This window comes from Mesoplodon densirostris, chromosome 2 (assembly GCF_025265405.1).
Source record: "Mesoplodon densirostris isolate mMesDen1 chromosome 2, mMesDen1 primary haplotype, whole genome shotgun sequence".
NCBI lineage: Eukaryota > Metazoa > Chordata > Mammalia > Artiodactyla > Ziphiidae > Mesoplodon > Mesoplodon densirostris.
This window is the reverse complement of record NC_082662.1, coordinates 120203679-120220302: the sequence shown is the minus strand read 5'-3', so window position 1 is coordinate 120220302 and position 16624 is coordinate 120203679. Positions and strand designations below refer to the sequence as shown.

The 16624-nt window shown below is 42.3% G+C and overlaps 1 protein-coding gene across 1 annotated transcript; it reads right to left on the bottom strand.

The window, feature by feature from the left end:
• Positions 1–405: 405 nt before the first annotated feature.
• On the bottom strand, positions 406–8096 carry PCP4L1 (Purkinje cell protein 4 like 1). Its single transcript, XM_060088351.1, has 3 exons — positions 8067–8096; positions 1167–1221; positions 406–548 (listed from the first exon to the last, which is right to left on the bottom strand). The coding sequence occupies exons 1-3, from the start codon at positions 8094–8096 to the stop codon at positions 406–408; spliced, it is 228 nt and encodes a 75-aa protein (XP_059944334.1).
• Positions 8097–16624: the final 8528 nt, after the last annotated feature.

Here is a 16624-nt window from a genome sequence, read left to right as displayed (position 1 = left end):
AAGTGTGAATGTTGTAACCAGTGGAACAGGGCATATGCCCCACCCTCGGGCACCGTACTCTGAAGGCTTTTCCCTCCCTCCCACATTGTCAGGGGTCCCTCTCTCAACCTCAAATCCTCTTGCTCTTCAACCTCATAGGGCAGGCACAGGTACTGATCAAGGAGCTGTATCCCAAGGAGAAAACGTTCCACCCTTAAGCAAGTGGCTGCCTGTTGAATTCTTCATCTTCCCTGTGTTCCTTGTGCCTCTGCAGCTGTGATGGCTTGAGGGGCCAGAGAAAATAATGTATAAGTGTTGAACTTGCCTCAACGAGAAGCTTGAGGGACAAAGAGACAAAGATACATGGGAGTCAGAGCCGTAGAGAAGGGGAGGGAAGGGAGCAAGGTGAAGGGTAAGGCTGGTTATTCAGGAACTGGGATCCTTTTTCTTTTTCTGGAATCGCCGGAACTTGCCCTGAATAGCAAGGGCAGCCTTCTCTGTTTCTGGTGCTGTCAGATCAATGTCAATCTCCTCCTCCTCCTCAGCCTTCTTGGCATTGCCAGCTCTCCCTGCAGATAGTTGAGAGATTCATTAATGAGTAAACCTGAATTGCCCCAGCCCCTTTCCCCAGGCCCCAAATACAGTGGTTAAAGTCCACTTTCTACTGGATTCCGTGAGGTCCCCCAATCTTTGCTAGGACCAGGAATGCCTGATAACTCTCCCAGAAGCTTGAGTCAGGGTACCTAGGCTGAGAATTAGTTATAGTAGATACTCAGGAGCTTTGCAAATCTTGAACCAAGATGACAAATGTCTTCTATCACCACTTATTCCTAAATCCTACAGTTCAGAGTCACAGAGCACACTCACTTTCCCCTGTTTTCTCTAAAGTTCTGATTGAGACAGAGGCTGGGATTATTTGATGAGTTTCTTCCTATCACTGTACCTGCTTCCAAGCATTCCAGAGCCAGTTTCTAAAATCAAAGAGTAAATTCTAGTTGGTTTACTTCTTAGGAAAAAGTGGAAGGAAGTTTACAGATATAGTAGTCCTAACCTAGTGCTTTGTTTCACTTATCACATTCTTATTCCTGTTACATCTGACTTTAGGAGCTTCCAGGCTTACAGCCCTACTTGTCTTCATGTCCCTATATTTACCTGTTCTACAAACTGCTTAGCCCACCCCCACTCACCCTTTTCCTCTGGGCCAGCTGCCTGGTTGGTTGCTGGGGATGTTTTGGTGTTAAGCTGGAAAAGAAAAATCACAATATTAGATATTCACAGAAGTATTAAGGTGCCATCCCCGTAGACTCACCATCATCATTTTCAAGCCCTCCTACTACCAGGTACATCCCTTAGTCTTTTGAAGAAGTGGGTCTTGAGATCAGAGAGAGGGAGAAAAGTCATCAAAATTTATTCAACAAGTATTGATTGGTGTTAGGGAAATTGTAGAGGACAAAACAGAAAAAACCCTGCCCTCATGGAGTTTACATTCTAGGATATAGAGAGACAAATGAATAAACAAAATTATTATTATGTTAAGTGGTGATAAGTGCTATAGAGAAAAGACAGGGAAGGGAGGTAGTGACTGCCAGGTGGGAATGGAGAAATACAGTTTTATACAGAGTGGTCAGGAAAAGCCTCTCTGAAAGGTGGCATCTGAGCCAAGAGCTGAAGGAGATAAAGGAGTAAGGGCTGTAGGTGGTGGGCAAGACATTTCAAGAGCCCTGGGGTGGAAGCGTGACTAGCGTGTTTGAGGAATAGCACGAATCCAATGTAGCTGGAGTGGAGAGGAGGAGGAAGGAGGAACGACAGATGGAGATGAGATCAGAGATAACTGGGAGTGGGGGCAGACTCTGTCGGACCTTGGGAGTCTTTTTAAGGAGCTTGACTTTTATCATAAGGGTAATGATAAGCCATTAGAGACTTTCAATTTGCACATAAGGGGCATTAGGGAGGAAGATGAAAAATCTGTTAGGCGATTATTGCAGAAAACTAGACAGGAAATAATTGTTGCTGGATCAGAACGTGTCAGTGGAGGTGGTGAGAAGTGGTTTGATTCTAGTTATACAATTGTCCCTCAGATTCCCCAGGAGATTGGTTCCAGGACCCCCGAGGATACCAAAATCCACAGACACTCAAGTACCTTATATAAAATGACATTTATTTGTATATTGGCAAGTATTTGCATATAACCTATGCACATCCTCCCACATACTTTAAAATCTCTAGATTACTTATAATGCCTAATACAGTGTAAAGGCTATGTAAATAGTTGTCAATACAATGTAAATGCTATGCAAATAGTTGCTGGCTTGCAGCAAATTCAAGTTTTGCTTTTTGAAACTTTCTGGAATTAAAAAAATATATTTTTTCAGTCTTTGGTTGGTTGAATCCACAGATGCAGAACCCTCAGACACAGAGGGCCAACTGTATTTTCAAGCTACGACTATTGGTTAAGTGGCATAGTGAGACAACTCAAGGACAGCTCCAAAGTTTTTGGGCTGAGGAAATGAAAACAAATGAAATTGCCATTTCCTGAAATGAAGAAGACAGCAGGAGGAGCAGGTATTAGGGAAAGGATCAGAAGCTTGTTTTTGGACAAGTTTGAGATTGCCTACCTAATTATCCAGGAGGAGGTTTTTGTTTTTTTTTTTTTACATCTTTATTGGAGTATAATTGCTTTACAATGTTGTGTTAATTTCTGCTGTATAACAAAGTGAATCAGCTATATGTATACATATATCCCCATATCCCCTCCATCTTGAGCCTCCAGCCCACCCTCCCTATCCCACCCCCTTAGGAGGTCACAAAGCACCTGATCCCCCTGTGATATGCAGCTGCTTCCTACTAGCTATTTTACATTTGGTAGTGTATATATGTCAATGCTACTCTCTCACTTTGTCCCAGCTTCCCCCCCCGCCCCCCCTCCTCAAGTCCACTGTCTACCAGGAGGAGATGTTTTTATAAGCTGTTGGATATTCAAGATGAGTTAAAGAGAAGGCTCTTGCCTAGAGATATAAATTAGACATTTATTAAGATGTGATTGGCATTTCAGCCATGAGACTGGGTGAGATCACCAGGGGAGTGAGTTCAGATAAAAAGGAGAAAATGGTCAAATCCTGGGGCATTCCGGTGATTAGAGGTTGTAGAAATGCGGAAAAATCAATAAGAAAAGTTGAAAAGAAGCCAGGAGAAAAGTCAAGAGATTATAGTACTTTAGAAGCCATATGAAGAAAATATTTCAAGGAGACAAGAGTGATTAATTGTGTCAAATTCTGCAGGTAAGGGACTTCCCTGGTGGTCCAGTGGTTAACAATCCGGCTTGCAATGCAGGAGATGCCCATTTGATCCCTGGTCAGGGAACTAAGATCCCACATGCCATGGGGCAACTAAGCCCACACACCACAACTGCTGAGCCCGCATGCCACAAGTACTGAAGCCTGCACGCCTAGAGCCCATGCTCCGCAACAAGAGATGCCACCACAACGAGAAGCCCGAGCACTGCAACAAAGGGTAGCCCCTGATCGCCGCAACTAGAGAAAGCCCACGCACAGCAACGAAGACCCAACGCAGCCAAAAATTTAAAAAAAAAATAAAGTAAAACCAGTCAAGATATTGTCCCTATCTTCCAGGCTGAGTGAGGAGATAAACAAGTACCCAAATAATACTTCCTGAGCATTTATTACGTGCCAAACCCTATCCCATTTAATCCTCTGAAATCTCTGAGATGTCATCCTATTTTATAGTTGAGGAAACAGGCTTAGAGATGTTAAAGATATTGCTCAAGGTCAAGCCACACTACTAGAAAACAGTGGAACTGGCTCTGGGACCCAGGCAGACAAACTCCACACTCTTAGCCACTGTGCTATGTCCACAAGATTGAATACCGTCACATGCTGACACAAATATGCTAATATATTAACAATTACTGAATCTAGCTGGAAAAGATATGGATGTGCATTGAACAACTCTTTCAACTCTGATAAATTTTTCTAACAGAAAGTTAGGGGGAAATAAGAAAAAATAATAATTTAAAGTAAAATAAAAATTATTAAGATAAAAAACGCTGGGACTTCCCTGGTGGCACAGCAGTTAAGAATCCATCTGCCAAGGCAGGGGACACGGGCTTGAGCCCTGGTCCGGGAAGATCTCACATGCCGCAGAGCAACTAAGCCCCTGTGCCACAACTACTGAGCCTGTGCTCTAGAGTCCGCGAGCCACAACTACTGAGCCCATGTGCCACAACTGTTGAAGCCCGCGCGCCTACAGCCTGTGCTCTGCAATGAGAGAAGCCACTGCAATGAGAAGCCTGCGCACCGCAACGAAGGGTAGCCCCTGCTCGCTGCCACTAGAGAAAGCCCACGTGCAGCAGCGAAAGACCCAACGCAGCCATAAATGAATAAATAAAGATGAAAAACGCTGATGCAGTGCTATATTTGATATGGAAGTGCATTTTTAAATAAATTACAAATTTAAAAATTGTTAGGTAGATGGACAATTCCATCTTTTTGGATGTTAAAATTTGGGGCCAAACAAAGATGGCTTTATTGATCATGTGTGATTTTCAAAGGATATATTGGTCACATTTATACCGCCTTTTCAAATCTTGTGATTTGTGTATTCCTAGCATCTTGCAAAGTACTGGAGAGAGCAGACAGTTATAAAATAACTATCTAATCTTTTTTATTATTTTTAACATTTTTATTATAGTATAGTTGATTTACAATGTTCTGTTAATTTCTGCTCTAATGTTTTTTTGTTTGTTTGTTTATAATTTTATTTATTTTTTTTTTGGCATGTTGGGTCTTCGTTGCTGTGTGCTGGCTTTCTCTAATTGCAGTGACCGGGGGTTACTCTTCGTTGCGGTGCACGGGCTTCTCATTGTCGTGGCTTCTCTTGTGGAGCATGGGCTCTAGGAGCAGGCTTCAGTAGGTGTGGCACATGGGCTCAGTAGTTGTGGCTTGCGGGCTCTAGAGTGCAGGCTCAGTAGTTGTGGCACACGGGCTTAGTTGCTCCATGGCATGTGGGATCTTCCCGGGCCAGGGCTCAAACCTGTGTCCCTTGCATTGGCAGGCAGATTCTTAAGCACTGCTCCACCAGGGAAGCCCTGCTGTAATGTTTTTAAAAGTTGATATGGTCCAGGGACTTCCCTGGTAGTGCAGTGGTTAGGAATATGCCCACCAATACAGGGGACATGGGTTCGATCCCTGGTCCGGGAAGATCCCACATGCCACGGAACAACTAAGCCCGTGCGCCACAACTACTCAGCCTATGCTCTAGAGTCTGCGAGCCACAACTACTGAAGCCCGCACGCGTTAGAGCCCGTGTTCCACAACAAGAGAAGCCACTGCAATGAGAAGCCTGCACACTGCAATGAAGAGTAACCCCCACTCACCACAACTAGAGAAAGACCACGCGCAGCAACGAAGACCCAGCGCAGCCAAAAATAATTAAATTTAAAAAGAAAAGTTGATATGGTCCAATTTTTGTAAAATATATTGATTGCTTATCTATGTATATGTACATTTTTATTTAAAAATCTGAAAGAACATGCACAAGGGTGTTCCCCAAACCCTATGGAATTCCTGCTAGTCCCCCTTTGACCAAAAAAAAAAAAACCAAAAAGTTTCCATGAGAGGAAGGGTTGTTCCTGAGACTCTTGGGAGATGGGCCACTCATTACTCTTTCTTTTCCCATGATCTTCCTGTAGTCTATATATATATATATATATATATATATATATATATATATATATATTGGGCACATGATCAATGTAATAACCCAGTAGTTAGCTAGGTGACACTTTCCACACTGGCATGCTGTCATCACAAGAGGTCTGTCCACACTGCAAAAGCATGAGATAGATGGGGTGTTTAGTAATAGGATAATAGTCAATAGTCCAGACAAGAGGGTCACGGGTCAAGAGGCAAGTTCTATAGTCCCATGATCTCTGACTTCAAATCCTACTTTCTTTATTGCCAGCAAATCCCTGAATCTGATCCTTGCTTTAACCATTACCACCCCCTCTCTCTCTAAGCCTGTTCCCTTAATCCACCAATTCTTTTCTTTCATCTCTCCCCTTTGGAGGAAAATCTGGACCCCAGTTCTAAATATCTCCCCTCGAGTAGCTGTCCCTTCCTCTACCTTCCTTCTCATATCAGCTAACCTTGAGAATCCTCGAAGCAGGAATATTTGTCAGGGCTGAACCACACCCGCCACCCCTTTCCCTCTGCCCTGCCAGCTGTCACATTCCTGAGTCTCTCCTGAGATTACTGACCCTGGAATGGAGCCATGGCTCAGCTGCTGTCTAGCCACCCAGGGGCTCTCTGCTCCATTTGGCTTAACTTTATGGGAGGTCACTACGGAGACTAGAAAAGGGCTCTGTAAAGGAGAAGAAAACCCCTATTACTCACAATGCCCCTTGAAATCTCTCTCACACCTTCTGCTAAAAAGTAATACGCTGGGGCTTCAACCTGTCCCTCCTCTCTGTACCCTCTCCAGCCAGTTCTCAAATAGCTACTCTGAACACTATGGATTTCTGGATTTAGTGGTTAGTGATTTGCTGAGGTGGGAGGTGGGGGCAGTTAGATCACAGGTTGTTAGCTCCCACCCTCTACATCATACTCAGCCCTTTACTGGTCCCTGGTCTCTGCCCCAAGCCTCCTGTGTATCTTCCAGAAACTCAGCAATTTTAGACGAATCAAGGTCCTCTGGTGCATCCATCTGACAGCCATCAGGTTAACCATATTTCTGGTAAACCAAGGAGGCACGGAGGTCCACTCTGGATGAACCAGAAACCACATGTGCTGTAAGAGTGTCTCTTACAAAAACTCACAACTCCAGAGGATCAGTGCTCACCCACAAGAGCTGTGACAGGTGAACATCTCTCAGCCGCTCTCTCTCAGCCTCTCATTCTAGCCAGGTATGGATTATTGGAAACTCTCAGGTGCTCTTCTACTTCTTTCAATACTGAGCTCTTCTGACCAGAAATAACAACAGTGAAATGGTTTAGCAAATCCTTCCTTTTCCTTATGGGACCCACCTAGGGGAACTGGAAGAAAACAAGGACTTTAGAATGCCACCCCACCTCATCTTATTAATAATCATATATATTGATATAATACTTACTTTGTGCCAGTCACTTTTCTAAGTACTTTAACACGTTGAATTCTTACAACAGCCCTATAAGATAGGTATTGTTACTAGTCTCACTTTACAGATAAGAAAACTAAGGGCCAGAAGAGGTTAATTAACTTGCCTAAGGTCATATAGCTAAGACGTAGCAAAGCCAGGATTTGAACCAAGGTGGTCTGACTCCAGAGTCCACCCTCTTGAACATTATGCTATGCTGTATTCCAGTCTCCAGCCAAAGGCATAAGCATGTGTATGCATGTGGTACATACATACCATATGAGAAGGATGTCCAGTGTGAAACTGATTTAAATAGACAAGTGCTCCCACACAGCAAAGCAATCCCTAGGTAAGAAGGAAAGTCCTAGAGATCATGATTTCCTTCCATTCCCACAGTTAGACAGCTGTATTCAAGGACCAGTCTCTCAATCCATAGTCCCCAACACTTGCTTGATATACACTCTAGAGGGTCCTGTCCTCCCAATATGGGGAAAGCTTACTTGTAATTTGAGAACCTGATCCCAGACCTTACCTACTGACTCAGATTCCTGCTCTGCTAGTTGAGCTAGCCTTGCTGATTCTGGCTTTCATCTTGATGTTTGCCCAGTGGGCCTCCTGACACATAACCGGCTGACTCCTGGGGGTTAGCCATAGCCTGTGTGTGTGTTTTTCACTCCCAGGGCCAGATGCTAGCCTTTCAGATTCTGAGAATTCCATGTGCAGGATCATCCTATTGGTTTCCATTTCAAATGACTCTCTTGCTTACATTTAAGCCTGTTATTCCAAGTTTCTAGTGAGTTGAAGCTTGGTTCAGTTCAGCCTCACTGTCTACACAGGACTAAATGTTTCTTACTTCTCAACATGTAATTAGCAACTATGAGGCCCATCAACTCTTGCCTTTCCCTAGAGGGCCCTAGTTTCTTTCCCTGCCTACCTTCCTGTATTCCTTTTCTCCTCACCTCTGGGCCTGATGTGCTCCAAAGTTCCATTACACCATCTTGGCAGTAGCTGCCAATTCCCCATGAGTATACTTTTGTTTCCTCTGCAGTTCAAAGTTGTGGACTCTCCCTTCCAGTGTGGAAGGAGGAAAAGGAGAGGTCTGCTGGCTTAGGGGTCTTCTGTCTTCAAACTTTGAGAGACTGCAAAGAGGGATATGACACAGCAATATCCTCCCTTTCCTGACCCTATACCTCCTTCCAGGGCATTTATCAGCATTCAGATGATGTCTTGTCCTTCCATTTGAGCTTTAGATCCCATTCCCTTTTTCTCCTCCTCAGGAATCTTCACAATCAATTCTCTTGACTTGCTTATAAATAAAACCTCTTCCTTTCTTTAAAACCAAAAAAACGAACAAAAAAAGCCTTCCTCAATCTGAATTCCTTCTTCACCCACAACTAGAGTGAAAAGAAGCGGGTCTAGGACCAAGCCTTGAGGAACCCCAATATTAACTGGTTAGGGTGAACAGATGGAGAAATATACCATGTTCTTGGACTGGAAGAATCAATATTGTGAAAATGACTATACTACCCAAAGCAATCTACAGATTCAATGCAATCCCTATCAAACTACCAACAGGGCTTCCCTGGTGGCGCAGTGGCTGAGAGTCCGCCTGCCGATGCAGGGGACACAGGTTTGTGCCTGGTCTGGGAAGATCCCACATGCCGTGGAGCGGCTGGGCCCATGAGCCATGGCCACTGAGCCTGCGTGTCCGGAGCCTGTGCTCTGCAACGGGAGAGGCCACAACAGTGAGAGGCCCGCGTACCGCAAAAAAAAAAAAAAAAAAAAAAAAAAAACCCTACCAATGGCATTCTTCACAAAATCAGAACAAAAAATTTTACAATTTGTATGGAAACACAAAAAACCCAGAATAGTCAAAGCAATCTTGAGAAAGAAAAACGGAGCTGGAGGAATCAGGCTCCACAACTTCAAACTATACTACAAAGCTATGGTAATCAAGACAGTATGGTACTGGCACAAAAACAGAAATATAGATTAATGGTTCAGGATAGAAAGCCCAGAGATAGACCCACGTGCATATGGTCACCTAATTTATGACAAAAGAGGCAAGAACATACAATGGAGAAAAGACAGCCTCTTCAATAAGTGGTGCTGGGAAAACTGGACAGCTACATGTAAAAGAATGATATTAGAACACTCCCTAACACCATACACAAAAATAAACTCCAAATGGATTAAAGAGCTAAATGTAAGATCAGACACCATAAAACTCTTAGAGGAAAATATAGGAATAACACTCTTTGACGTAATCCACAACAAGATCTTTTTTGAGCCACCTCCTAGAGTAATGAAAATAAAAACAGAAAAAAAACAAATGGGATCTAATTAAACTTAAAATCTTTTGCATAAATAAATAAATAAATAAATAAATAAGACAAAAAGACAACCCTCAGAATGGGAGAAAACATTTGCAAATGAAACAACGGACAAAGGATTAATCTCCAAAATATACAAAGAGCTCATGGAGCTCAACATCAAAAAAACAAACAATCCAATTAAAAAATGGGTGGAAGACCTAAATAGACATTTCACCAAAGTAGACATACAGATGGCCAAGAGGCACATGAAAAGATGCTCAACCTCACTGATTATTAGAGAAATGGAAATCAAAACTACCATGAGGTATCACCTCACACCTGTCAGAATGGCCATTATCAAAAAATCTACAAACAGTAAATGCTGGAAAGGGTGTGGTGAAAAGGGAACCCTCCTGCACTATTCGTGGGAATATACATTGAAACAATCACTATGGAGAACAGTATGGAGGTTCCTTAAAAACTAAAAATAGAACTACCATACGACCCAGCAATCTCACTACTGGGTATGTACCCTGAGAAAACCATAATTCAAAAAGAGACATGTACCACAATGTTCATTGCAGCTCTATTTACAATAGCCAGGACATGGAAGCAACCTAAATGTCCACTAATAGATGAATGGATAAAGATGTGGCACATATATGCAATGGAATATTACTCAGCCATAAAGAGAAATGAAATTGAGTTATTTGTAGTGAGGTGGATGGACCTAGAGTCTGTCATACAGACTGAAGTAAGTCAGAAAGACAAAAACAAATACTGTATGTTAACGCATATATTATGGAATCTAAAAAAAAATGATACTGATGAACCTAGTGGCAGGGCAGGAATAAAGACGTAGACATAGAGAGTGGACTTGAGGACATGGGGGGAGGGGAAGAGGGAAGCTGGGGCGAAGTGAGAGTAGCATCGACGTATATACACTACCAAATGTAAAATAGATAGCTAGTGGGAAGCAGCAGCATAGCACAGGGAGATCAGCTCAGTGCTTTGTGACCACCTAGAGGGGTGGGATAGGGAGGGCGGGAGGGAGGCTCAAGAGGGAGGGGATATGGGGATATATGCATGCATATGGCTGATTCACTTTGTTGTACAACAGAAATTAACACAGTATTGTGAAGCAATTATACTCCAATAAAGATCTATAAAAATAAATAAATAAATAAAATGTTAGGGTGGTCCTTTCAAAATAGTGCTGGAACAATTGGATAGTCAATTGCAAAAAAACCTCAATCTATATCTTGCACCCTATACAAAAATTAACTTGAAATGTATATAAAACCTAAAACTATAAAACTTCTAGAAGAAAATACAGGGGAAAAGTATCTTTGCAACCTTAGGGTAGGCAAAGATTTCTTAGATACACCAAAAGCACAATCCATAAAAGAAAAAAATTATAAATTGGACTTCATCAAAATTAAAAACTGCTCTTTGAAAGACACTCCTAAGGGAATGAAGAGACAAACTACAGACTGGAAGAAAATATTTGCAAATCACAAATATGATAAAGGACTTGTATCCAGTATATATAAAGAACTTTCAAATCTCAATAGTATGAATACAGTTTGTAAAAAGGAGCAAGATATTTGGACACTTCACCAAAGAAGATACATGGATGGCAAATAAGCACGTGAAAAAATATATATCATTAGTCATTTGGGAAATTTGAATTAAAACCACAATTAGATATCATTATACAGCTATTAGAATGTTTTTTTTTGTTGTTGTTTTGGGGGGGTTTTGTGTGTGTGTGTGTGTGTGTGTGTGTGCGTTCGTGCACGCATGCACTTGTGCATGCACACACGTTTTTGTTGGTTTTTTTTTAATGACTATACGATGTGCTGGCAAAGATACAGAGTATCTGGAGTTCTCAGACATTGCTGGTGGGAATGTAAGATGGAACAGCTAGTGTGGAAGTGTACATTTTTCATACAACCCAGCAATCCTACTCCTAGGTATTTACTCAAGTGAAATTAAAACATACGTCTACACGTAAACTTGCAAGTGAATGTTTATAACGGCTTTACCTGCAATCACCAAAAACTGGAAACAACCAAATGTCCCTCAACTGAGGAATGGGTAAACAAATTGTAATACATCCATAAAATGTAATACTACTCAACAATTAAAGAAGGAATGAACTACTGATACATACAACAACATGGATGAACTTTAAAGACATTATGCTAAGTGAAAGAAGCCAGACCCGAAAGGATACACGTATACTGTATGATTCCAATTATATGACATTTCTTGTAAAGGCAAAACTATAGGTACAGCAGACAGATCAGTGGCTGCTAAGGGCTGAGGTCATGGGAGGGGTGACTATAAAGGAAAATGAGGGAATTTGGGGGATGATGGAACTGCTGTATATCTTGATTGTGCTGGCAGTTACACGATGTATATGTTTGTCAAAATTCACAGAACTATATCCGGATAAAAGTACATTTTACTGCATGTAAGTTATACCTTATTAACTTATTAAGTTATACAAGCAACATAATAAGTTATTAAATAATAAGTTATTTTTTTAAGGGGAAAGAAGGTTAAGAGAGGTCAAGAAGCTAGCAAAGACTGAGAAGGAGCAGTTAGAAAGGTAGAGTAGAAAGGTGACTGGGGAAGGGGTGGGGGCCAGTGTCTCTCACGTCTCTTTTCTTTTCATAGCTGGACTTCTCAGAGCACTTACTGTCTCCATTTCCTCACCTCCCACACACTCTCCAACCCACTTCAACCTAGCTTCTATGCCTATTCCACTGAAATGCCTCTTTAGAAAACCAATGTGCTCTATGATAAGAAATCAAATGCAAAAGTTTAACCTCCACTTGGCTTGACCTCTTGAAGCGTTCAATACTCATTTCACCTTTCTTGACACATATTCTTTCCTTGGCTCCTGGGACATCACAGTTTTTCCTGGTTTTTCTCTTATCTTTCTGGACACTTCTGTCAACATTTAAGTATTGGGGGCTCTCGGGGTTTAGGGCTAGGCTCCCTTCTGTTCTCTTTTCCTAGATGATCTTATCTGCACCTATGACTTCAGTTATCATTTATACAGCACCATCCAATAGAACAGTGGTCAGTTATCTACTACTCACTGCCAAATCTGGTCTACGGCCTGTTTTCCTAAATTAAGTTTTACTGGAACACAGCCATGCCCATTGTTTGCATATTGTCTGTGGCTGCTTTTGCACCACAATAGCAGAGTTGAGTAATTGCAGCAGAGGCCACAGGGCCCACAAAGCCAAAAATACTTGCTACCCAGCCCATTACAGAAAAAGTTTGCAGACCCCTGCCAAAGAACTTTTTGCAATGATGGAAATGTTTTATATCTGTGCTGTCCAATATATGGCATCCCCTAGGCACATGGGGCTATTGAGCATTTTGAAATGTGGCTAGTGCAACTGAGGAATAAAATTTATAAATGTATTTAATAAGTTGATAATTTATTAATAACTAATAAGCTAAATAGCTACATGTGGTTAGTGGCTACCATATTGAACAGCACAGAATGCCACTGATGGCTCAAATGTACAGCTTTCCCTTGGTATCCAAGAGGGATTGGTTTTAGGATCCCCAGGGATACCAAAATCCACAGATGCTCAAGTCCCTTACATAAAATGGCACAGTACAGTCTGCCCTCCAGTACCCATGGGTTCTGCATCCTCAGATTCAGAAATTCAATCCGCTGTTGGTGGAACCTGTGGATGCAGAGGGCAGACTGCGTACCTCTATCCCAGAAATCGCCTCTGAGCTTTAAAACATCTCCACTTGGATGTTCTATGGAAACTCCAAACTCTTTGTGTCTCAAACTAAATTCATAATCCTACCTACCCAACCTAGTCCTCTACAAGTATTCCCCATTTCATCCAGTTGTACAAGCCACAAACCTAGAAATTGTTCTTGACACCTTTCTTTCCTTCACATTGCATATCCAATTCAATATTAAATCCTATTAACTTTATCTCCCAAATATCTCTTAATCCATTCACTTCCACCATCCTAACACAGTTGTTTCTTATGTGGACCACGGTGATAGCCCAAGTGGTTACTGATGCTCTTAGGATAAAGAAGAAAATTCTTGTTTTTAGAAGAAAATTCTTAACACAGTCTAAAAGGCTTTACATTATGCAGCCTCTGATTACCTCGGTAACCTCATCTCTGTTTCTTCTCACCTCAGGACCGTGGCACATGGTTCCCTTACCCCTGCTCCCCTTTTACCTAGTTAATTCCTATTTATCCTTCAGAGCTCTCCTTAAGGGTTCCTTCTTCCAGGAAGCCCTTCTTAGCTCCCCAGACTAGGCTAGGACCCTCATAAGTTTTCACAGCACCTGGTATTTCTCCTTAGTAGTACTTGTTACTAATGTAATTAAATAATAATTTACTGATTAGATATTTAATGCCTGTCTCCTCCATTTCTGTGCGAGTTCCTATGAGGAACTCGCTATAAGGGTAGGGGCAGTGTCTATCTTACTCACTCCTGTAGTCCCAGGGTCTAGCACGATATACACTCAGTATATGTTGAACAAATGAAGGGAGCTCCTACTCTGCTTTATTTGCCACCTCACCACAATTTCTGAAGTCTAATTTGTTTTCAGATAGCTGAGGGCCTCATTCTGTAGCTGGTTCAGAGATTGTGAAGCCAGGTCATTGTTTTTCCTCACTTCAGTAGATATGCCTGAAAAACAGCTGAGGATGAAGTGGAAGAACTTCTCTAGGAGTGTATTTCATGTTACCTGTATTATAGTTATTGTGTATTTGTCTTACTTCCCCTTCCCCAACTTCACCACCCCACCAGAGTCCATTTCCTTGAAAGCACATTTAATTGTGTATCACTTGTAGTAACTGCAACCTATGTCTTGCACATAGTAGGTACTCAGTAGATATTTGTTTATGTGAATTAAAATTTTCTCAAGCCTCAAATTCCTGGTGGAAGCAATATGTCATATTAGGTAGAGTTAGACAGATCCGAGTTCATATCCTGGATCTGCATTGACTATCCCAGCTCTCCCATTCCTAGCTGTGTGACATTGGGTAAATCAGTTAGCCTTGCTGTGCTCAGACATCTCATCTGCAGAAGAGAAAACATATCTATCCTGAAAGGTGAAAAGAACTAGAAAAAATGTACGCAAAATACCTAGCATATATCAAAATAAATAGTTATTATTTTGAAGTAATGTAACTCTGGATTGAATATAAGAATAGGTCAAGTTACTGGGGTGTTGCCTGGCTCAAGGCCTGGAATCAAAGAGTAGAGCTGCCACAGAGTATATCTTCACTAAGTGGGACTGAAGGAGGAAGGGAATACCTGGGATGGCTCTAAGGGCCCTTGAGGCTTATTCTGCTACCAAAGGATTTCATAACTGTTCTCTTTTTACTCTAAACCAACCCTGGAAATCACAATCTCCCTGTATGCCCAATGTCTGTCCCCAAAAATGCTGACAATAGCTCTAAACCTTTGGTAAAGGGCCCAACAAGAGGCTGCTTGGGCAGAAATTGTATTCTGTATAGCAGCTGCCCATGTCTGTAACCCTGGAGCCTCCTGAAACTACTCCCAGGTCAGAGGTGTACCAGAGGGGACCTCCGATGCAGCACCTCCATTAATGTTCATGTTTCATTGCAAAGAACCCTTAGACACAAACACACCCTATTTTTTTATTTTTATTTTTATTTTTATTTTTGTAGACTATGGGGAGAAGATGATTAGTGCTCAGGAGCAAATAGACCATATCTCCTCAATCAGTCCTTTGTATCTGAAAGATGACTGTGTAAATCCATCCCTTGCCTCAGAAAGATAGTTTGTTAGTATTGGCAAAGCACCTGAAAATAGTCAAAGTGGTAGCGACTTAGGTTCTTTTTCCCTATAGCTGTCACTATTGGGGAATAGGTACCCTATAACTCTAGGCCCTACTCGCCCTGCCCCCTTCTTGGGCTGCATTTCTTCCTTTCTTTGTCTCTTTCATCCTTAATGGTGTTGCCACAGCAACCATTGTCACGCGAAGAGGCAAGATAGTGTCACCCCCTCTGTTCCAAGCAGCAATTTAGAACTAACCATGGAAAAGGTAAACTACCCAGATTTCCCCATACTCCTCATCCCACTGGGGTCTTTAAAGAGGTATCACAGGTTGTTAGCAGCAGCAACAGACAGGAACAAAGGAGCACCTCATTGTATCTGTATCACATATACTCTGCTTTTGCATGATATAGCTTGGATGCTGGGCAAAAGAAAACACATCATATACACCTAATAGTACTGTTAGAATCACTTAGCTCAAATGAATAAGCACAAGGACTCAGAATCCTGTCCTATAGTCCAGGGCAGGGAAATCTAAAAAGGGCCTGAATCCTAAATATGAGCCCCAAAGACCCCTTTCTGGCCTTAGTATTGAAATAAATCCTAGGCCTTGTAAGCTCCCTGCTTGCTTTAGAGATATGCAGAAAGTGAAGGGAGACAGGAGTTAGTGCATCTGCTTTCAAGTAGTGACAAAGAGGCTTCAGCCCCCCAGGGACCCTTTTATCCCTGCTGACATGTTCTCCCCCAATGATAAATGAAGTTCACTGCTAAACATCCTTAGAGAGGCCTTTGGGATCCCCTGGTGCCCCTGAAAGACCCCGGACTGCTGTTTTTGGAGCACTGTTGGAACTGTTTCAATTCTTTCAGTGCAGCAACCAGCTGCAGTCCTCAAACAGCTTCAGAAAGACTTGCTCAAGGTCACCCTCAAGATAATAACAGAAAAAGAACTAGGAATCCTTACTCCAGGTTCTACAGACACACATTCTTTTCCTAATGTTTCCTAATGCATGGAATATAACCCAAATACCTTACAGACAGGAATAGAACCTAAGCAGTCAGAGCTCCCGAGCCCCCTGGTCTGTCCTTCCCCTCTCAGCCATCCCACCCCTGTTTCCTGAAATAGCAGTACCCCTCACTGGAGTCAGGCAGAATTCTTTGGCTATGCCAGCTCATGGTATGCGGAGAGTCAACAGCGCCCGCCCGGTTCCCCCCAGCATGGGCTGCCACAATGTAATGAGCAGTTATTTGTGGTGCTCTGCACACAGCTTGGAACTGTGCCTTCACCCCATACTGAGGGTAGGGGGTGGGGGAGAGAGAGTAGTGCCAAAGCATCATTTATTACTGTAATCTCCAGTGTGCATCCCACCCATGGCGTTATTGTCCCAAAATAAAC